This window comes from Lissotriton helveticus, chromosome 3_1 (genome assembly GCF_964261635.1).
Source record: "Lissotriton helveticus chromosome 3_1, aLisHel1.1, whole genome shotgun sequence".
Lineage (NCBI taxonomy): Eukaryota > Metazoa > Chordata > Amphibia > Caudata > Salamandridae > Lissotriton > Lissotriton helveticus.
The window spans coordinates 1035925371-1035948663 of NC_136061.1; the positions used below are offsets into that span (position 1 = coordinate 1035925371).

A 23293-nucleotide genomic window follows, 5' to 3' on the forward strand; every position below is an offset into this window, starting at 1 on the left:
TAAGACTCACTACGCTTGACAGAAATGAGCCATATATAAGAATGATGAGGGTGGTAGTACTGACAGATTACACGCTTTGCTTCATATACCACTTGATAACTACACTCTGTTTACATTGTGATAGCGAACCGGCCTCAGGGTTGTAGGTTCATGCTGTGTACTCTGCTTTATGTCAATAAAGGTCTTACAAAAAAAAAAAAAAAAAGTTTGAAAAAGGAAATGGAGTGATAGATCTTATCAATATCTATTTACCGCAATGTGGGAAGGATGAAACCTCAATGCTACTAAAATAATTGGATAGATAGGCAAGAAAGCGCCACCACCCACCCATTTCTTAATAATCAGGGGAGAAAGATAACACTATGTGGGGACTTGAAGACCAGTCTTCACCCAGTCCTGAAGGACCAAGAAGTAATGGAGGAGGACTACGCCTAAGAGCTTCAACACCTCCCATGCCAAGGCTATAGTACATCAAAAAAGGTGGACCAAATAAGTAATACCATCCAAAATATGGGCTTGAGACCTCTGAATGGCCGGATGACTTCTGACAATCCATCAAGATCAACTTTTTGCATGGGAAAAAGTGCCAGCATTATTGATTACGTCATGATTAATCTGGAGACTTGGTAACAGATATGTGGGCAGAAGAAAGAATAGAGAGTGATAACGATCCACTTGACCTTGTACTCAATCTTGCGGAGTCTCAACTCAACAGTTGACAGAACGAATTTGCATATACCTGTAGACTCACCCTGAATGGTAACAGGAAAGAACTTTCCAGAGCCCCTATTGAATGAGAAACAGTGGACGTCTCAAAGAACCTGCAGTGGAATGGTATATACACTGTGCTGAGTGTGGAGGCCAAGGATTCTGGCTTTGCAATGATCAAACCATTCAAGTCACTGCTTACAGCTACCACTTAAGTATTATTAGATCTAAAAAAAAAAGCGGGGAAATGACAGTGCAAGACTCCTACCTTGATTGGTATGATAAGGAATGCACTGAAAAGAAGGAAGAGCTCTCAAAAAAAGAAGGATCACCCGGGGGGGGGGGGGGGGGGGAGGGTGAGGCAGAGCTGCTGGAAGCCAGAAGGTCCTAAAACATCTTATACCATACAAAAAGAGAATCCAGAGTGCCAAGGCATGGTAGGCTCTGCACGATGCAATAGATCTAAAAGATACAAACAACTTCTGGGAAATCATAGGATGGAGTTGCCCAGGCAAGAACTTAGAGGCCAACATAAGCCCTGTAAGATGGGTAGATCACTTCGCCTCACTATTTCAAGCAGCTACGAAGGTTGATATGGGAAGTATAAACATGGATCTGCAGGGAACCCTAGAGAACCAAGCTACAGCCATAGCCTTCCTGTGCAATCATCACCACGAGGACATGGCATTTAGCAATGCAGAAATAGCCGAGGCTATACAACATCAACAACTGGTAAAAGCCCCAGACAAGGTGGCAGTAGATGTGTTCGGAAATACACTGGACTTGTGGCTGTGAGTTATTGTACAGTTAATTAAAACCATAACAATTAAGCATAACATGAAAAATCAACAAAGATAATCAAAAATGTCAAAATACTTAACACTAAAATCAACAATATTCCATTATTCAGGTATTCAGCAATATACCTTACTAAAGTGCCACGTGCCTCAGTCTGCCCAAATCTAAAATCACAGTTTCCTTTATAAAAGTAAAACAATCTCATATCCACAAAAATTCATGTTCAATATAAATATTCATAATAAAAAGTCAGTGATACTTGTGGCTGTGTCCCTTAACAGCAGCCTTTAATGCCATCTTAGCCGAAGCTGTGGTTTCAGAATCTTGGAGGTCCTCCACAATAGTCCCTATTCATAATAAAGGGAGGAAGGATTTTCCTACTATCGCCCAATCTCGCTGCTGGACGGTGTAGCTAAAATCTTTTGTAAAATGCATCGCTCTCGCCTGGAATATTGGACAGCGGATAACTGTACATTATTTCACCTTCAAGCTGGCTTTCGCAAAGGCCAGAGTACGATGGATCAAGGCCTGCGCCTATAAAGGATTTGTTTGAAATATTGCGTGGACCGGGCAATACTATGACGCACCCTGGAGAACAAGCTGTCCCCAAATATCTATCGAACTTGCTAATTATTCTCCGTACTGGCAAAATAGAAGTTTTTAAATATGGTCCCAAAGACTAATGCATGGCCACGTTTGGTATTTCCACGGGGGTCAGGCAGGGATGCGTTATAGCACCAGCTTTATCTCCAGTGCCCAGATACCCTTAGGTGTGACAGTGCTGCGCTTTACAAATACGGATTGTTTTGGAATCTACATTAACAACATAGGGAAGTCGCTTGCAATCTTGCCTTGGATGTACCCAAACTGGGGAAGGACCAAATCTCTATCCTTATGTTCGCTGATTATGCGGTCATCCTAGGATGGTCGTCTACTTGAAGGATTCAAACTTTGCTGTATACTCACTAAACTATTAACACACAGAAAACAAAGTCATGATAATGAAATCAAAGGCCAAGCTAAGATCGACCTTTGGGATCTATGGAAATCCAATAGAGCAGGTTAAAACGTTTGAATTTATTGATAATTTTTTACAACCTTTGGTGGCAAACTTATCGTATCTACTAGATACACGAGATCTGTTGCACAAATTGATGGATGTTGAATGGACCGAGGATATCTTCTTTGCAAAGTTGGAGGTCAATTATCTATACACCTGTATACCCAAATACAAGGGCATCACTACTGTACGCCTCTTTCTGGGTAACAGAAAAGCCACACTTATGGAATACACTGAGATGCATGGTATAGGAAAATAACATCTTTCTCCATAATCAACAGTGGTATAAACAGATATTGGGGGTGGCGATGGAAGAAAGATTTCTCCGTCATATGCCAAACCTTACATGGGTTATTCTGTAAAGTTCCACCCTTGGGAATGTGTCTACCTGCCCTGACTGCCAACATCTTGTTTTGTGGCAGGTACATAGCCAATATCGTTATAATATGGACAGGCTCAGAGACCATGTTCAATGACCTAGTGGTTTATTTGAACAATAACGATTACAACCTGAGATTCATCTCACATTTCAGTAACATTTCTGCAGAATTCCTAGATGTGACGATCTACACACACGACTCTCGAATTGCCTCATGTCTGTACAGAAAACAGACTTCATGCAATGCTGTTTTGCATGCTGCCAGTGTGCATCCCAGACACCAGATCCAGACCATTCCGTTTGGGGAAATGGTCCACCTTTGGCGGAACTGTAGCGAGGATAATGAATTTAACTTGGAACTCAATCAAATGGAGACAAGATTTCTATAATCTTTGAAACCCCATGTAATAAGAATAAACGTAAACACTTCCGAGCACTCATCACTCCATACAATAGAAATAGTAATGAGATCTATAACATTATGCACAAACACTGGCTTATTTCGACTTTGGAAAGCACCATCACCACCAAGCCTAAAATTGGTTTTAAAAAAAGGCACCATAGGGATGGCTTTTGATTGGTGGCAGAACTGATGCGGAGGGGGTTCAATGTTTATCTTTTGTTGGGTTGTTAGTACTTTATAAAAGGGAACCGGAGCAGTTTTCTGAGTGATTCCTCCTCGAGCGGCCGCCTCCCGAGCTGATGGCTCGAATGTTGTGTATTTGTATGTGCAACCCGCTCTGCCGGCCTTGGGATGTAGGCAGGAAGCTGTTATGTTATGTTATGTTATGCGTTTTTATTTGGCGCACAGATGCTCCAGCTAAGGAGCGTCCTGGCGCCCGACAAGGCAGCTGCACAACACAACTAAACATAAACAGACAGTGTAAACAAACTAAGGGAATAAAAAGGTTTTCACCGCACGGCGAAAGGAAAGCAAATCCCTCATAGCGCGGATCGCCGGGGGCAGGGAGTTCCATAAGACCGCCGCACGCACTCGAAACGAGCGTCCTCCAGCTCGACTCCGCTTGAAGCGCGGCACGACAGCTAGTTCTAGGTCCGCAGATCTTAAGAGTCGGGCTGGGGTGTAATGGGCGAGAAGGGCCATAAGGATCGTTGCTGGGGACCCCTTCAGAATTTTGTAGGCGACACATAGGACCTTAAACTGGATCCGCTGGGCCACCGGCAGCCAATGCAATGACCGCAGGGTGCTAGAGGTAGGAAAGAATCTTGGGAGGCCTACCACCGCTCTTGCAGCGGCGTTCTGAATCCGTTGTAAGCGCCCAATCTCTGCCTGATTCAGACCAACCAGTAAGGAACTCGCATAATCCAGCCTCGAGATGACTGTGGCTTGGATCATGAGTTGCCTGGTAGGGGCATCGAAGAACTTAAGCACTGGACGGAGCCCGCGCAGGATGCCAAAGCAGCAGGCCGCCGTGCGTTTGGTATGACACACAAACGTAAGGGACGGGTCCAGCCAGACCCCGAGGTTCTTAAGCTCGGCGACTGGGATGGGAACAGGACCCAGCTCCCCCGGCCACCATCTCTCTCCCCAGAGATCCGGCTGTCTGCCAAAAACCATGACCTCGGTCTTACTGGCGTTCAGCTGGAGACAGTTGGACGTCATCCAGCTGGCGACCGCCCGCAGTCCTTGTTGAAACCTGGGGGCATCGACTTCGGCATCCCTGCTGATCGTAACCGCTAGCTGGGTGTCATCGGCATATGACACCATCGTCATACCCCATTGCCTGACAACCTCAGCTAGCGGCCTTACGTACAGATTAAACAACGTAGGACTCAGCGAGGAGCCTTGGGGAACCCCCAGGTTCAACGGATGGAATTTGGACTGGTAAGGTGGGACGGTCACGCTAAAGGCCCGGTTGGCTAAAAACGACCGGAACCACTGGAGGGCGATACCGGTCACACCAGCCTCCTCTAGGCGCAGCAGAAGGATCGGGTGCGAGACGGTGTCAAAGGCAGCGCTCAGATCTAATAGCACAAGCGCTGCCGTTTGTCCCGCGTCAAGCACGGAGCGAAGGTGCTCCACCATATAAAGCAGAGCCGTCTCCGTGCTATGACCAGCCCTAAACCCATTCTGCGTTGCGTCGAGGATATCTGCACGGCGGAGATGTTCCGAGAGGACAGCGTTTACGTGTGCCTCCGTAACCTTAGCCGGCCACGGCAAGAGTGAAATCGGCCGATAGCTCTCCGGCTTGCTACCGTCCAGGCTGGGTTTCTTAAGGATAGGCCGAACCATGGCTCGCTTCCACTTCAGTGGAACCTCGCCAGATGTTAATGACGAATTGATCAGAGAGCATAGCGGCGAGATATTATGTACCGCTAGGTCTTTGAACACATCTGGGCAAAGTGGATCCTCTGGGGACCCAGACTTCACTTGACGGGCCAATGCGTCTAGGCTATCAGATGTTAAAACAGGAAAGGAATGCAATCCCTCAGATGGTAGAGGCTTAACAGATGGATTAGCCGAGGGAGTGGCCAAAGGAAAGGCCCGATAAATAGCATTCACCTTTTCCAGGAAGAACTCTGCCAATTTTTCACAGTGCTCGACGGAGCTCTGGAACGTCGTTGTTACCTTTTTGGCAGTGAGGTCTTTTAATACCTTGAAAATAGCCTTAGACGGGTTCGAACTAATCCTGAATTGTGCAGCATAAAATGCGGCACGAGTTCTACATACCGCCCGATGATACACTTTGACAGTAGACAGGTAGAGAACTTTCTTCGTGCTGTTGTAGGCTTTACTTTTATAAGTGACAAGGGAGACCCAACAGATAGCTAAGTACCATGGGTATAACAACGTTATAGTGAACAAAACGGTTCTTAGCTTATTTTCAAATCAACAAAACAATGCTGTATAGAAACACAATGGAAAACTATACTTGTTATAAAATTTCCAAACCCAGCCGGGAAAGGATTTTATTTTATAAAGAAGCAATGTTCAATTCAGTAATACATTCATGATCACATGACACAAGCCTGTGTCGTACAGGAAAAAGAGGGAAATAGAAGGATAGCATAAGGGTGAAAGGGGTGTCTATCAGGCAAGAAGCGAGAGCAGAGACAGGGTACTGTTTCTAAGTAAAAAATCAATCACAGTATCGCCTGGAGTGGAACATAAACAATCTTATTGCTCAATATTATAAATATGAAACCACTCATGGGTGTCGACGTTTCGATCCCTATTGCTCTATAAGATACATGGGATCATCATCAGGACCTTTGTAATATACAAGACATGCCTGATTGTACAAGAAGCCTGTTTGGGAGAGACGAAGAAAAAGGATATTTCAAAAAGCTTAAGAGCAGTTTTTCAGACGCATGCCAACTATACATCGAAATCGCAGTGTGTGGCCAAGTGCACAGTGGGTGTGACTCAATCACGCATCCAGTAACAGCATTTACAACAACTCGAAATCGCAGTGGCGTGCGTGACGGACTGCAAGAATCTCAGTGACGTGACGTGATCGTGCTACCTTCAAGTGGATATGGGGATTGTAGGTCAGACGTGTCCATGACAAAAGGGTACTACCGCATGGGCTTATAAGTGACCCCCGTCATCTTTTCTAATAAATAATAAATTCTTATCATGGACACGTCTGACCTACAATCCCCATATCCACTTGAAGGTAGCACGATCACGTCACGTCACTGAGATTCTTGCAGTCCGTCACGCACGCCACTGCGATTTCGAGTTGTTGTAAATGCTGTTACTGGATGCGTGATTGAGTCACACCCACTGTGCACTTGGCCACACACTGCGATTTCGATGTATAGTTGGCATGCGTCTGAAAAACTGCTCTTAAGCTTTTTGAAATATCCTTTTTCTTCGTCTCTCCCAAACAGGCTTCTTGTACAATCAGGCATGTCTTGTATATTACAAAGGTCCTGATGATGATCCCATGTATCTTATAGAGCAATAGGGATCGAAACGTCGACACCCATGAGTGGTTTCATATTTATAATATTGAGCAATAAGATTGTTTATGTTCCACTCCAGGCGATACTGTGATTGATTTTTTACTTAGAAACAGTACCCTGTCTCTGCTCTCGCTTCTTGCCTGATAGACACCCCTTTCACCCTTATGCTATCCTTCTATTTCCCTCTTTTTCCTGTACGACACAGGCTTGTGTCATGTGATCATGAATGTATTACTGAATTGAACATTGCTTCTTTATAAAATAAAATCCTTTCCCGGCTGGGTTTGGAAATTTTATAACAAGTATAGTTTTCCATTGTGTTTCTATACAGCATTGTTTTGTTGATTTGAAAATAAGCTAAGAACCGTTTTGTTCACTATAACGTTGTTATACCCATGGTACTTAGCTATCTGTTGGGTCTCCCTTGTCACTTATAAAACTATAGCGCAATCACCAGGATTGCAGGGTTTTCTCTAAACTCGTTTCACCTCGACATCGAGGTCGACCTTCCTAGTGTCCCTGTACACACACTTCTACACTTTTGAATTTATCTTTCTTCCTTCGTTCGAGCCCTAGGAGATGTCAGACCATGCCCCGTTGTATTCAATAGACCACATTAAGCACCTATGCACGTTACCGTCACTCTTGTCAGAAACTCCCGATGCTCCGACATCTGTAACATCCAGTCTCCCAGAGCAGTTAGAGAAACTGCAAAAAAAGCAAGTTAGATTAAAACTAATGGTATTAATGTTAACTGATTACCTCAAATCCGGAGTAATCCCACTTGGTCTCCAAGTACGTAATATTCCTGGGATCTTCACGGATAATCCCAAATACATTACCAACTTCAGCCACATTGGGACCACATGCTCAAGACAGTGGCTGGCCCTTGGCATCGACATTGCGACCGAAACACTGAAAGCCCTTGAGGTTGAAATTGCAGATTTACTTAAAGAAATTAATGACTCTGACCCCACAGCTGAATGTAAGAAATTGCTTGAACAGGTGGAAAAAACAATAGCTGATTACTGTCGTATTGAACAGAATAAAAAAGCTAATAAGGTTAAAAAAGATATTAAAAATTACAGCGCTGAGACCAATTATCCATATTTGAATAAAGAGTTTTATACCAACAGGCCACATTTCAATCCTCAGAATAGACCTTGGGGCCGATTTAATAAAAGACAGAACATAGTTGGGTTCTCAGACACCTCAGAAGATTCATCTGATAACTCAGATCCAGGAGAGGGAGGGAGCAACCGAGGTAGAGGTCGTGGTGGTGCACAAGGCAATTTTTTAGCCAGAGGCCAACCAGGAACCCCTCAGCGAGGGAGGGCCAAGAAACCCAGAACATGGTTCAACGCCCCTGGAGAACGGAGGACACGCAACAATTTTTATCAGTGGTGACACCCACAACAGAGAATGTGATTGAAACATTGCCTATTTTTAACTTATCTAGTCATGTTCTGGAGCACTCAGAATTGGAAGTTGGCCACACACTGCGATTTCGATGTATAGTTGGCATGCGTCTGAAAAACTGCTCTTAAGCTTTTTGAAATATCCTTTTTCTTCGTCTCTCCCAAACAGGCTTCTTGTACAATCAGGCATGTCTTGTATATTACAAAGGTCCTGATGATGATCCCATGTATCTTATAGAGCAATAGGGATCGAAACGTCGACACCCATGAGTGGTTTCATATTTATAATATTGAGCAATAAGATTGTTTATGTTCCACTCCAGGCGATACTGTGATTGATTTTTTACTTAGAAACAGTACCCTGTCTCTGCTCTCGCTTCTTGCCTGATAGACACCCCTTTCACCCTTATGCTATCCTTCTATTTCCCTCTTTTTCCTGTACGACACAGGCTTGTGTCATGTGATCATGAATGTATTACTGAATTGAACATTGCTTCTTTATAAAATAAAATCCTTTCCCGGCTGGGTTTGGAAATTTTATAACAAGTATAGTTTTCCATTGTGTTTCTATACAGCATTGTTTTGTTGATTTGAAAATAAGCTAAGAACCGTTTTGTTCACTATAACGTTGTAGGCTTTACGCCATGCCCGCTCTGCACGCCTACAGGAGACCTTCAAAGCACGCAGTGAGTCGTCATACCAGGGGCTGGCTTTACCGGTCCCAGTTTTGCAGCCGACCAAGGGGATGAGAGTGTCCAAAGCCCTAGATACCCAATTACAAAACCTGTCATAAACCTGATCCGGCGACCCCACGATGGCAAATGGGTCAGCCGATAGGAGATGGAAAAACTCATCCAGCTTAAGTTTGTTCCAGCGTCGTCTTGGAATTGAACACACCACTGGCTTGGGTTGAATAGCCGGAGAAGGGCACTGGATCTGTATCAAGTAATGATCAGTCCATGCTAGAGGTGTGTAGCTGGTAATGCAGGCTTCCGTAAGATTAGTAAAAAACGGATCAAGGGTATGACCCCCTGAGTGGGTGGGCTGTGCCACCAGCTGAATCAGCTGGAGCGCCTCAAGATCTGCCACCAAACTGGACACCGAGGGGCTGACTGAGTTGTCAAAGTGCAGATTTAAATCTCCAATGATGGAGAAATTGGAGCACCCCGCCGCCAGTTCACTAATGGCGTCGGGTAGCGCCGCTCTAAATGCCACTTCACTCCCCGGTGGCCGATAAATCAATAGCCCCGACAGGGTGAAGTTAGGTGTAATCGCTACCTTAAACATAGCACTTTCGCAGCCCGGAATTTTTTGACCCTGCCAGATACAAGAATAGCAAGATTTGACAGCGAGAGCTATTCCTCCGCCTCTAGAAGCTCGGTTTAAAGTGAATACCGAGTATTCCGGCGGGAAGGCCAGATTAACAACGGCTGTATCGGCATCCTGCAGCCAGGTCTCCGTGACACAGAATAGATCAGGCAACTCCTCATCTAGCAGATCGCGAATATCTAGATGGTGTCTAACGAGCGACCTGGCGTTGAGATTCCATAGGCTGATATACGGTTGTAGGCTAGTGGCCGCACGAATGGTCTCCCTACAGTTCCTACTTAGGGGGGCAGACAGGATAAAACATCCGCAGCCACACGAGAACGGACCGCATAAGGGGTCTACCCGAGGTGCAGAGCAGGTCGCCCAGGACCGATTGATGGCCGCCAGACTATCTCTGGTATAGCACCGCATGATGGCCAGGAGTACGGCCAGGAGGAGGGTCAGAGTCCAGCCACGTCCTGCACGTCCTGTCGCGGACGGGCGCAGACGGGCAGGACTCTGGCACGACTCCGGCCACGCGAGGACGCGCCCGCTCCGCGATCCCGCTACGGAAGGGAGGAGCATTTAGTAGGCGTCCCCTCGCTCACACATGCGCAGTCAAGCGCTGGCGTAATGAAGCTGCTCTGCCCCTCTCAACTATGGCGCCCACCCCAGGAACCAAGCCCGCCAAGCGGCGGTGGGGGACACAAGTTACAATGAGGGTAAGAGGAAATTTTAAAAGCCCAACTATCTAGGCACAGCACAAATTCAGCGCACAAAATGCACAAAATGCAGTTAAAAAGCGGTCAACACGCAACACACGCGCTCCTGTGACAAAGCGCTCCGCTACCTTGTCTGCTGGAACACGCCAGGGACTCGCCTTTAGTAGGCGTCCCCTCGCTCACAGAAGCCGTGTTTCTTTTTCCGTGTCCCGCTTAATAAAAACGATTGATTCTTAAAAAAGCACCATTATCCGCAACAGAATATGCCAAAGTTTCTTACCACCTGAACCCAAAGTGGCCGTCATCACATGGCTACTGCCTAAACCAAAAGATTTTTCATAAGCGCGAAGTGTAACATCCGTCCATTGACTTTGGACAAAACTAGCAATTTTCAATTTAACAATAGTGCATGCTGCCCTATTCACGATTTTATCAATGGTGCAACTAAATTTGTGATTTATGTTATATGTCACTGTTCCCTAATATATGTGGGCAGCACAATTAGATGCTTTAGGGAAAGAATATCGTAGCACATACGTGCCATCCGGAATAGGGATAGTAGATACCCTCTAGCAATACATTACAACTCAATGCATGCAGATACAGATGACATTAGGATCACGTGTCATGCTCTGGAACTGGGGAAAATGCCCCAATGCTGTGGCAACAAAGCAGCCCTGCTACGTCAACAAGAAGCAAAGGGGCTTATCAACTACGTGTAGTTAACCGGGGTCTCAATGTCGATAGGGAACTACATAAAATTTTCTATATGCCAACTGAACTCTACTTGTTTGTACCACTATGTCTTCTTAGTGAAATCGAGCTTTGCAGCTTCGGACGGTGTCTTTCCACATGCCGAACCAGTTACAGAGGTTATACAATATATGTACACTGTGTCCTTATTTCATGCTATTGTGCCTCTGAGAACATCGCACTTTCCTTAACTTGCATGTAGGTCTCTGCTATTCCTCAGTCTCTCTGGATCTGGCCTCATTATGACAGTGTTACATCTTTCTCTTTACCTAATTGCATCCTTTAGATCCTATCATTTGCCTGACATGCCTCTTATCCAAACTATCATGAGTGCACCCAATTCAATTATGAATGATTATTTACTAAGGCAATAATCCTGTTGTTGGAATTTTACATCTTTTCCATTTCTAATTGCATCTTGAAAGTGTATCGTTTTGACACTAGTGAGATATGCCCTATGTTTAGGTGAGTGTGGGTGTACTTGTACTTAATATGAATGATCACCCACTTGTATTACCTAATATTGTTTCTAATTTTACTGGGCAATTGCAGCATTTGCTTGTCCTAATTATGAATAGATTTGCATGGAACACAGCGTTTAGTATTTTTTCATACTATAACTATTATAGATTCTTGGTGAGCAATTCTGAAGACGAGTCCGTTTTTTATGTCTATGATCCAATGTTCATTGCTTCGGGATACCGATAACTATACGGTTTAAACTAATGCCATTTGAGAGAATAAACATCTTCTAGAGTGACTTTGACACAGCTATGACATTGTGTGAATAACTCTAGTTGCGGACCATGGCTTTCACTGTTGTGTCATTGTTGAACAAGTTACTTACCTTCGGTAACAATGTATTTGTAAGAGACATAGGTTAGTTGTAGATTCCTTACTTTAGAATTTACCCCAGGGTCAGTCTGAATCCAGGGATTTTTATTTAGCAGTACCCCTGCGGGTCGGTAGGTGAGTTGGTCGAATCTGCGTCCGTAGTCTGCGTCATGGTCGCTGGTATGACATTGCGGTGCCTACGTAGACGCCGCCCCTGCACGTTGACGTCAGTTCTGACAAGACTTTCCACACCAGAAACAGAGCCATGAAAGACACTGACCACTGGTGCGCCACAGCTAGGGCCCTGTAAGGGAGTCCTTATCCCTAGAAGTCAGTTCGCAGAGCGCGGGAATATGGGTGGGGAGGTAAGGAATATACAACTAACCTATGACTCTTACAGATATATTGTTACCGAAGGTAAGTAACTTGTTAATCTGAAAGAGACCGTTAGTTGTAGATTCCTTACCTTAGAATAGATACCCCAGCAATACCAACCCCCTGAGGAGGGTCTGCAAACCAAGTTCAGACTAGAAAGTCCTGGAGGACTGAACGGGCAAAATAGCCGTCCCTCCGGACTTGGCTGTCCAGGCAGTAATGTCTGGTAAATGTGTGCAGAGATGCCCACATTGCTACATGGCAGATATCAAGGAGTGGGACTCCACGTGCCAATGCAGTGGTTGCTGCCGTAGCATTAGTGGAATGAGCACGCAGCCCCACTGGTGGATACTTATTTGCTAAAGCGTAGCAGATCTTTATGCAACCCATCGAGAAATGGTACGTTTTCAAACACCCGACCTTTCTTGGCACCAACATATCCAATAAAGAGTTGATCACCCACCCGGAAATCTTTGGTGCGGTAGGGTCCAGATGGTGAAGTCTCTCCTCCTCCTTGGAAGTGTGGGGATACAGGAAAATGGTGGGCAAGGTGTTAAGAATGTCCTACATTAAATGGTGTAACCACTTAGGAAGGAACAAATGCCTTGTTCTAAGCTCCACTTTGTCTGATGCACAGAGCAGAAAGGGGGCTTGGAAGACAACGCTTGAAGCCCACTCACAGCGCGAGCAGAGGCGATGTCCACAAGGAAATCAGTTTTCAGAGTAAGGAGCCTGAGAGGACAGTTATGAAGTGGCTCGAAGGGAGCACACAAGATTTGTTAGCACAAGATTCAAGTCCCACTAGGGCATTATGAAAGGAGTGGAGGAAATAGATGAGTAATGCCCTTAAAGAATCTATTTACAATAGGGGACTTAAATAAGGATGGATGATCTGGTATTCGAAGAAAGGCAGAGATAGCAGCAAGATAACCATCAAGAGTGCCCAGAGAATAACCCTGCTGGGCCAAAGAAAGTATGTACAAGAGGACCTCTGAAAGAGGGGCAAAAAGGGGATCACAGACGTCACTATGCACCACGCCACAAACTTGTTCCATCTACAAGCGTAAACCAATTTATTGGAGGGACGCCTGGCTGCCAAGATGACATTACAGACTTCAGGCGATAGGTCGAATGCGGTCAACTGTCGCCGCTCAAGCTCCAAGCAAGAATGGGTAGGCTGGACAGGTTTGGGTGAAGAACCGCCCCCTGCTGCTGCAACAAAAGATCCTCCTGAAGGGGCAGTCTGATCGGAGGATCGATGGCCATGGTCAGGAGCTCGGGGTACCAGACACTTCGTGCCCAGTCTGGAGCCACAAGAATAGCTTGGGCCCGGTCGCGCTTGATCTTTTCGAGCACTCAGGTCAGAAGTGATACAGGCAGAAAGGCGTACAGGAGGCCACAGTCCCACTTGCAACGAAAAGCATCGTCGAGCGAGTGCCACCTTGGAAACTCCAATGTGCAATACTGTTGACATTGCGCGTTTCTCTTAGGTGGCAAACAGATCTAACCAAGGCTCTCCCCACAGCTGAAAGAGACCTTGCACCCCCTCAAAATGAAGACGCCATTAGTGATCGACCAAGCACCGATGGCTGAGTTAGTCTGCTCTGGAATTCAGAGAACCCCCCAGGTGTTGAACCACCAGGGTCTTGCCCTGATGTTCCAGCTATGTCCAGAGGCGAAGAGCCTCCTGACATGGGGTCCACAACCCCACCCCGCCCTGTTTATTGCAGTACCGCACGGCGGTGGTTTTGTCTGTGAACACCTGCACCACTTTCCTTTTGAGAGAGGGAAGGAATGCCTTCAGTGCCAGTCGGATCACCCGGAGTACCGGCAGGCTGATATGGAGCCCGCACTCTGCCGGAGACCAGACGCCTCTGATCTCCACCTCCCCCAGATGGCAGCACAATCCCAGGAGTGCTACATCTGTCACTACTGTTAGAGCTGGTTGGGGAAGGGAGAGGGGTCTGCCTCTGACCCAAGCCTGGTTCGTTAGCCACCACTGCAGTTGTTGTGCAGTTCCCTCAGATCTAAACGTAGTCGGAAAGATTCCCCTGATGCTGCACCCACTGGAACTTCAGGTCCCACTGCAGAGCCCCGCATATGCCATCTGGCATGATCCACCAGCAGGATGCAGGAGGCTATGAGACCCAGCAGCCTCAGTCATTGTCACCGACATCCAGGATAGAGGCTGAAACATCTGTATCATATCCCAGACTCGCTACTCGGAAGGATAGGCCCGAAACTGCATGGTTTCCACAACAGGAGTCGAATGTGACTTTAGCACGTTGATAGTGAACCCCAGCGACTGCAGGAGGTCCGCCGTAGTCTAGAGGTGGGAGAAGACAGCCTGGGGTGAACCCGCCTTCAACAACCAGTCGTCGAGATAGGGCAAGACTGGAATCCCTCATCTGCGCAGATGAGCTTCAACCACTGCCATCACCTTTGTGAACACCCGAGGGGCACTGGTAAGGCCAAAGCGGAGCACGGTGAACTGAAAGTGCTCGTGGCCCACCGTGAACCGTAGATGGCAGAACAGGAATATGGAAATAAGTCCAATGCCACCATCCAGTCCCCAGAGTCGAGGACAAACCGGACCTGAGCGAACATGAGCATTTTGAACATCTCCTTCTGGAGGAAGCGGTTGAGGGCACAGAGGTCTAAAATAGGATGCAGGCCTTTGTCCTTCTTGGATACCAGAAAGTAGCGGGAGTAGCAACCACACCCTACTTTTGGCACAGGGACCCACTCTATAGCTCCCTTGGACAAACGAGCCGAGACTTCCTATGCGGAGAAGTGCCAAATGATCCTCCGAGATGCAATCGAAAGATGGTGTTATGGAGGGAGGAGTAGTCTCGAAAGGGAGGGAGTAGCCCGTTCGGATGATTTGCAAAACCACATGCCCGACGTGATCTATTGCCAGTGGAGGAGAAGATGGCAAATCCTGCTCCAACTGGCCATTGATGGGCCTGAAACGTCAGACTAGGAACGCTTGGAGGCTGCGGCAGAAGGGAAAAAGGTGTGGACTGGCCCGCCCACTGGCTTCCAGACCCATGAGGTCGCTGGGTCCCACGTCCGCAGCCACGCAGAGGCTGGGCAGCTTGCATGACCGGCTGGGCCAGATGTGGTTAGACGCCCCGTCCATGACCACGAAAGGGACAAAAAGCAGAATGAAGTGGGCGAGAAGGCGCAGTGAGGCCCAAAGACCTGGCCGTAGCCCTAGAATCTTTGAAGCGCTCCAGCGACGGTCTGCTTTGTGGCCAAAAGACAACGTCGATCAAAGGGCATGTTTATCAAGGTTGACTGGACATCCCGCGAAAAGCCAGATGTCCTCAACCAGGCGTAGCGCCTAATGCTACAGACGTGGCAATTGTTCTGCCTAGGAAGTTAGTGTTATCTAGTCCACATCTGATGGCAAATTTGGATGCGTCTTTCCCATCCAGACATGCCTGGGAGAGAACGGCTAGGCCTCTACTGGGCACTGAGGCAGCACTTGCGCGACCGAATCCCAAATAGTATGGGAGTAGTGGGCCAAGAGGTACGCAGTATTCACTGACCGTAGTGCCAAGCTGGAGGAAGAGAACATACACTTCCCAAGATGGTCCAGCTTCCTGTATCACCTATCTGTGGGAGCAGAAGGGAATGCACCTTTTGAAGAAGAGGCTTAGACCAGCACGCTTTCAGGGGAAGGGAGTTGGGTCAGGAACATTGGGTCGCCCGGGGCCGGGCGGTGGTGGCGGGCAATTGTCCTCCCCACATGAGCCCCTGTGCTGGGCTTGGACCAGGTGCCCTGGAGAACATCAGTGAGGGCCTCATTGAACGGCAATAGGGGTTCAGAGGAAGAAGCTGCAGGCTGAAGCACCTCTGACAGGAGGTTAGTCCTAACTGCCACCCAAGGGAGCTCAAGGCCCAAGACCTCGGCCGCCCTCCTCACCACCACAGCATTGGACACTCCCTCCTCCGTATCCACGGTAGGGGGCGCAAGCAAGCAAGTTTCTGGAGAAGTGTCCAGACCACTAGCATCACCCATGTCCTCTCGCCAGTCCGGTTCTTCCACCTGGTCAGTTAAAGGGTCCAGCTACCCCTTCCAGTCCTCATCACCATCCTCTGGTCGATAGGGAACACCGGGGTGAACAGGGGAAGAAAAGTACCTTCCGGCGTCAGTCCAGTTCTGGGTCCAACTCCAGGGTGAGGATGGGGACGGCGTCGGACGGGGACACGTCCAGCGCCGGGGCATCATCGTCGGATCTGGAGCCCGGAGAAGGTAGAGTGAGATCGACCGGTCTGGGTCCGGATCCAGGCCTGGATCTGCAAGGGTCCACCGGCGCCAGAGCAACCGGCATTGAAGGCCAGGACCTCCGAACCCGCTATGCGGGGCCCGAAGGTGTGCCAGCAGAGTAGGGCTACCCAAATAGGAGGTGTAAGGTCTCTTAAAACTGTACGTTGAGCAGGGCAGGCTCTGGCTCCCGGAAACGGAGGAGGCGCTGGGTCGTTCCCTAAGCAGGCACTGAAGACGGAGCCTTGGAACCATCACACTCCAAATCCCTCGTCGCGTCAGCCAACCGATGGGGAGAAGGTGAAGATCGCTTGCGCTTCTTTGCCGCCTTCCTGTGTTTGGACTTACCTGATGACCTTGACGACTTAAGAGTGCGACGGGGAGTGGGGGCTCCACAAACGGTCTCAAGACCATCCTCCCACAAAGTCTTCAAATACATGGCCTGACAGTCGGAGCACAACTCCAGACACCACAAGCACACGAGGTGCGGGTCCGTCACAGACATCTTGTGACAGGAACCGCAAAGCTTGAAACCGGTCCAACGTTGAGACTTCCCACGTGCACCAGGAGTCGATAGACTCGAAAAGAGGTCGACAAAACGTCGCTAAAAGGCTAACCAAAAAGTGGCTAAGGGGTTGCTCTCTCCAGACCTGCGTTAGGCTGCCGCAGAAAAAGAAAGAACTGATGTCAGCGCACAGGGGCAGTGTCTAAGTGGGCACCGCAATGTCATCCCGACTCCTTACGTGGAGTCGACTGACTCCACCTACCGACGTGCAGGGGTACAGCTAAAGAAAAATCTCCAGATCCAGACTGATGCCTGAGGGATATTCTAAGGTAAGGAATCTACAACGGTCTCTTTCAGATTCCTATTCTTAAACCTGTTTGGCTTACAGCCTATAGGTCATTTCAACATGGCTGCCATCAGCAAGTAAGCAGGCTTCGTAACTTTAATGGAGAGTCTGCACTGACAGCATACAAAACTAAAGTGGTGGCTGCCAGTTTCTATGGCACCAAAATTTGGGGTCATGTAAATTTACAGTCTTTACAAAAAGTAATGGGAATGAATTCATCACTTTTTGCCCAGTAAGATACTGAATACGAGTTTGGACCAGCCCCGCACATGCAGAGTATGAGGCACATGCTCGAACTGTAGAAGTCTGGTCTGCCTTGGTTGAGACACAGAGCATATATTAAAATTAGATTGTCTAGATGTATGGCACCACCCAGAAAACATGATCACTTTACCAACGGGGAAAAGGAAATACTGAGCTTTTATGTGGCAACAGCACAAGGCCACAAAAAGAGTAGTCTTATCCAAATATCTGCACATGAAAGCTGAACCTCGCTGGGAGTCTTTCTTTGACCGGATTTCGCCACCTGAGAAAAGGCTTTATACTTCAGATTCAGTTTAGGAACACTACATGTTCAGTCCTACACCAAATCCTGGGATAAGGGTTATGGACAGGGTGCTGGCTTGTGAGACTGTCCCCTAGGTGGTCAAGAAACTCTGAGGCATTTCATGCTACTCTGTGTGAAGACACTAGGCATCTGAAGAGTTACAATTGACTCCTGTTTTTAATCGCCCAAGGAGCTGTAAGGATGACCTTTCACTGTGTTTAGATGAGCCATCAGGAAATAGATCAGGCTGTAGCATCATATAAATTTGCTGCTTGGAAGGGAAGACAATAGGTTAGAACTTAGAGCTATAATATTAGCAACCTCAGCAAAAAAGGGAATCAAAGGAGCTCATCCATATGTTATTCCAGCTTGGGGTATCAGGCTGACAGTGGCCTATCAGTTTTTGTAATCTTCTTCTGATGGAGATCCAGTGTGATTATACGGTTTTATATAGCTCTCCCCATTTACGCTACTGGTCATGTAGCATCTAGAGAGAACTCTCAAGGCAGTGTATGGATGTTTAGGACAACGTTGGGCACTGTTATATCACATCCTGATCTGCCTTATATAGGCATTTGTTTTTAGGTATTGCTGTACAGCTACAGTGACTGGGATTAAGACATAACCGCTTGGCGCTGCTACCGTTACATTTATCTTGGGTTCTGCCTCTGACATCTTTTAACAGCTATTTTATTGATAAAGCCTTCTTTTATGTTGTCTGGAACAAATGGTTGTCATTGATCCAAACTGCACCTTCACCAGATGAGAGGAGTAGGGCGATGATTTGAGTCTATATAGGTGCTACTTCATAAGTGAGTGGCAGTGAAGAACTTATAGCGGTTTCAAAGGCGGGTTAATGCGGCATAGGTCTAATTCTGGTATTGATACATTTTACTCAGAGGCCGTGCCCTGCGGAACACACTTAATCTGATTTGCACAGACCAAGCCTTTAAGGTGGGCTAATATTTTTACATATGTCACTAGCCACCCCAGATGACAACTACTCATAGCAATCTTACCCGCTCGCTGCACAAATACATTTTCTTTCTTATCTAAGTCTGCGCCCCACACAGATGCACTTTAGCTGTTTTTGCACAGATGAAGCTCTTGAGACGTCTTAATATTCTCATGCCCTCAGCCACCCTAGATAAAAACAATACATAGCACTTCTATTTGCCCGTTGCATAGCTATTATACAATTTTACACCTGTTTTCTAATTCTTTCATACCCAGAAACCATTGTGCAATAATTTTATGGTTTTAACATACCTAGATGCCACTTTATGTCCAGTTTTTTTCGGCACTGGAGATGTATTTCTGTTCTAATGCATCTATGATTTTATTTGTAGTGTGCCTACCCAGAAAAATTACACTTTACTAGTGTAGTAGAGGAGGATGAGAAACACACTAAACCTTTGAAACAGACCCTTGCCATCAAAGAAAGTCACGCAGACTAAGTACAAGTCCATTGAGGAGTTTAACCTATGTACCCTGTATCTTGCATCCAGTCAAAAAAAACTGAAGCGAAGAATGCTAGGACAAGGGAATATGCTGATGGGAATGTTTTTATGTTGATTAACATGGGGTATGTATTATTTTAATGAAGTGTATGCATTCAGGTATTCCGTAATATGTACATTTTATGTTGTACTGTTGTATGGCTGTATTGCAAGCTGAAACAATAAACTGACAACTTTAGCAAAAAGAAAAAGTATTAAAATGTAGTAAAACGTAAAATTAGATTTCATTTGGAAACTTACTTAGCTTTCTCCAATAAATCCACCCAAACTTAACATCTAAATATTAATCTATTCATTGACATGAAAACACATGTAATAAAAATCTTTTGCATACAAGCATGAAAGAAACAATTGTTTTAGAATTTTAATTGAAAGTATGCTCAACCTTGAACGGGCCAACCAGTCTTCTCTTGATTTCCAATCTGTAAGCTCTGGATTTTTCAGGATTGCTCATGTCTGTTTCACGTAAACGAAGAATTTCATACACTCGTCTGGAGTGTTGCTGGAAAAAGGAAGCAAAGTTACTACCCTATGTGGACTCTCATAGTCTCATCTAATAGCTTGCCTGTCATACAAGTCATTGGGCTTTCTATAATGAACATGTAGTAGCATTTTAAAGAAAGGACATTAGTTCTCCACTGAGGCTATCCTTCCTAGGTTCAAACATTTTGAAATAATTTCCAGCTGCCAGGCTAGGATTGGTTGCACATAGTTCCTAGGGATGGAAAAAGATCCAACCGCCACAATCAGAGTTTGCAAACTGAGCAGATTAAACATTTCCTGAACTTGTTTCCAGTAACAATTTGTCATGAAACCCATTTTCTAACAGAATGCTCCCAGAAGTCTGTTTCACCTACGAGGAAAATGAAGAAGTTACTTGCCAGTAACAGTGGTTCTGCAGCATGAATGTCCTCCCCATATTCACAATCTGTAGAGTGAACTTTATGTACTACCCTGGTCCTGTGTCTAGCCTGGAGAGGGGGCGATTATATATCAGGACTGGAGCAAGGTTTATGCCATCTTTCTTGTGATAGAAGTGAAACTATCCTTTATGTCAGTTAGAAAATTAACTTTTACTCTACAGCGAACCATTTTGGGAACAAAACCTTACTGGAGAACTGTGCTGAACTGTCAGGAACACAAAACATCACTCCTGATGCCTCCCTTGGATCTAATGCTAGCCTCATCAAGTGATGAAGGGGAGTGTTGGTTTTCAAATGGAGATTATCAATTGCGTTCTACTGATGTGTAACAGTCTTTTGCTCTTACATCTATCTCAATTCCATTCACTATCCTCAGGCCAGGTATCACATAACAAAGTTAATTAGTACTTGAACAAAAAATTATTTGATTGCCAAGCTTATATCCAGGATCCACTACGAACAAGTTGATAACTAATACCACCACCTTGCAGGCTGACCCAGATAAACACCACATCAAACAGTATTTACTCTAGTTTTCATATTGGTCACAAGTCTTTCATCAAATGTCCCTACTTTATCGCGTGTGACATTTTTGGATGACAGCTGGATATTAAAAGAGATACTGTAAAGTCACTGAAATGTGAGGTCACATCAACAGCTAAAGCATTGTCAGGATGCCATTCTAGATCACAATACCTTATTTATTTTGAGTTTTTGCTGAGGGTCCATCTTCATTTCTTTACTGAATCCTTGGACCAGCTTTTCAGAGGAAAAGCATGGTAAATCTTGGCAAAGCTTTACCAGCACAAAATCTCTTAATTTCACAAAGTTTTCAGAAGGGTCTTCAGCTGTGGGACAAAATTAAAAACCATAAGTGGCGGACAAATATTTCATTTTCGCTTGTTTTGCCTACCAGTTGTTGTGAGAAACTATCACAGCAATAAAGGAAAAAGTTAATTACCTGCAAGACCGCTTGTGTGTCCTAGATAACTACATCAAATTGATAAATAAAGAACCTCTGTTGCTATGTACACTCAGATTAAAAGCTATTTCCAGTAATAAAACAACACCTATGTAAACTATTTTTGGATTCCTTTTTATTAACTGAAAAGGACCTTACATATTAGAGGTCTCATATGGGAAATAAAAATCAAAGGTTTAAGACACATGAATCAGATTTGCTAGCCAACTGCTCTATATTTCCGCAAAAAAAAATAAAATGAAAGTAACTCTTTACGTATGCATGCAGTCTCCGATATGATAAAAAAAGAAGTTACTGGTGTTGAAGGCAAACAGAGTTTTACAGACCTAAAATGCAGCATAGTGGCATCTGGTCGCCCAGTATATTCTGGCAATTTTCTGAATATTTCTCATTTGATTTTATTGGTTCCCTTAGCGCAGAAAGAAAATTGTTTCTGAATTCAATGAAGATACCCACTCTACTCATATTGTTGCAAGTAAATAAATGGAAAGTTCTGAGGCACCTATAATGCTACTCTTTCCTGAATTTTAGCCAGAAGTCATGACAATTCTATTGCAGTAAGCAAGAAGACAATTATCACAAGTTATTACTAAACACTCTAATAAAGGTTAATCTTGATTGATGGGCGCTATGGAAACGGACAGGTGGAGAATGCCTTTCTTTGCACCCCTGCCAGTGATGAAGTATTTTTAGCATGGCTCGAAGTGTGGATGAACGCGGCCAATATCGTAGCCATGACATAAATTTGAGCAGAACTGTAAAGAAGGCTTGTTTTACCTGCACCCGTGGGTTGTAATCCCAATGTAAGGCTGGGTGTGACGGAGCCGCCCGTGTGCAAGTAATAACATCAGGGAAACCCAAGTCCCCTTCTTCTAGAGGACAGAAGAGTTGAGCAGGACGCTTTAGCCGATTTACCCTGTCACACAAAATCAAGTATTTGCTGACGGATTTGTGACAGTATCGCTTTGGGTATTGTAAGGGGGGAGCATTTGTAGCATATAAAGGAGGTGGGACATAAAGTTCCTTTTGAGGCTATTCATCCTCTCTAGCTAGGAGATCTCAAGCTTACCCCAACAGTACAGGTCTTTAAATAGCATGTGAATGAGTGGAAGAATATTCGTATCATTCAGTAAACTGGGATTCACTAAAAGGTAAATGGCTACCTACCGGTAGCAAACCGTCCAATTGGACGTCCTGGTCCACGGTATTCCTACCCATTTAACAGTCTCCAGTGCCTCCTCCTTGGGACCTGCCATGCCCATCCCCCCAGACCTTGGAATAATTTACCCTAAATCCTGGGACTTACGCACATTGATTTAGCTCCACCTGCAAAGCATGAAGCAATTGATCTGGGTTAGTATGAAAGCAGAGGATGTCATCTGCAAATAAGGTTAACTTCTGTTCAGTCTCACCCACCCTTGTGCTACTGAAACTGTGATTGGGTAATATGTTGGATACTAAACGCTCCAATGGTAAAGCAAAAACCAAGGGGGAGAGAGGACATCCCTGCCTTGTCCCCTTTGAGATAGGTATGTCTGAGGTGTAGTCATTGTTAATTTTGATTTTTGCTGAAGGCTTTTTTTAAAAATAGTTTGCTTGAGGCCCAAATGCATCTTATTGAGTAGCTTTGCTAGGTACAGCCAATTAACTCTATTAAAGGCCTTTTCCGCATTAAGCAAGAGAAGAACCATCGGTTGCATGCACCTTTCTGCCACCTTCATTAGGGTCAATGCAATTGTGTATAATGAAGCTTGACTGCTGGGGGGAAATTAAGCTGGCCAGACATTCTGGAGCCGTTGGACCTTTACAGATGTAAAGAATTTAATATTGCAATTGAGAAGTGCGATAGGCCGTTACTCGGCGCAAAGTAGAGGATTTTTCTCTGGTTTAAGAATGCAGGTGTAGATGG

The 23293-nt window shown here is 45.7% G+C and overlaps 1 protein-coding gene across 3 annotated transcripts in view; it reads right to left on the reverse strand.

The window, feature by feature from the left end:
- The window catches only part of HAT1 (histone acetyltransferase 1), a 326654-nt gene that overhangs the window by 24448 nt on the left and 278913 nt on the right, over positions 1 to 23293 (reverse strand). For all 3 annotated transcript variants that reach the window (XM_078681568.1, XM_078681567.1, XM_078681566.1), the window contains exons 9-10: positions 21099 to 21250; positions 19865 to 19981 (exon numbers count right to left, since the gene is read on the reverse strand). In XM_078681568.1, the coding sequence (XP_078537694.1) occupies positions 19865 to 19981; positions 21099 to 21250 (269 nt within the window). The remainder of the gene's footprint in view (positions 1 to 19864; positions 19982 to 21098; positions 21251 to 23293) is intronic.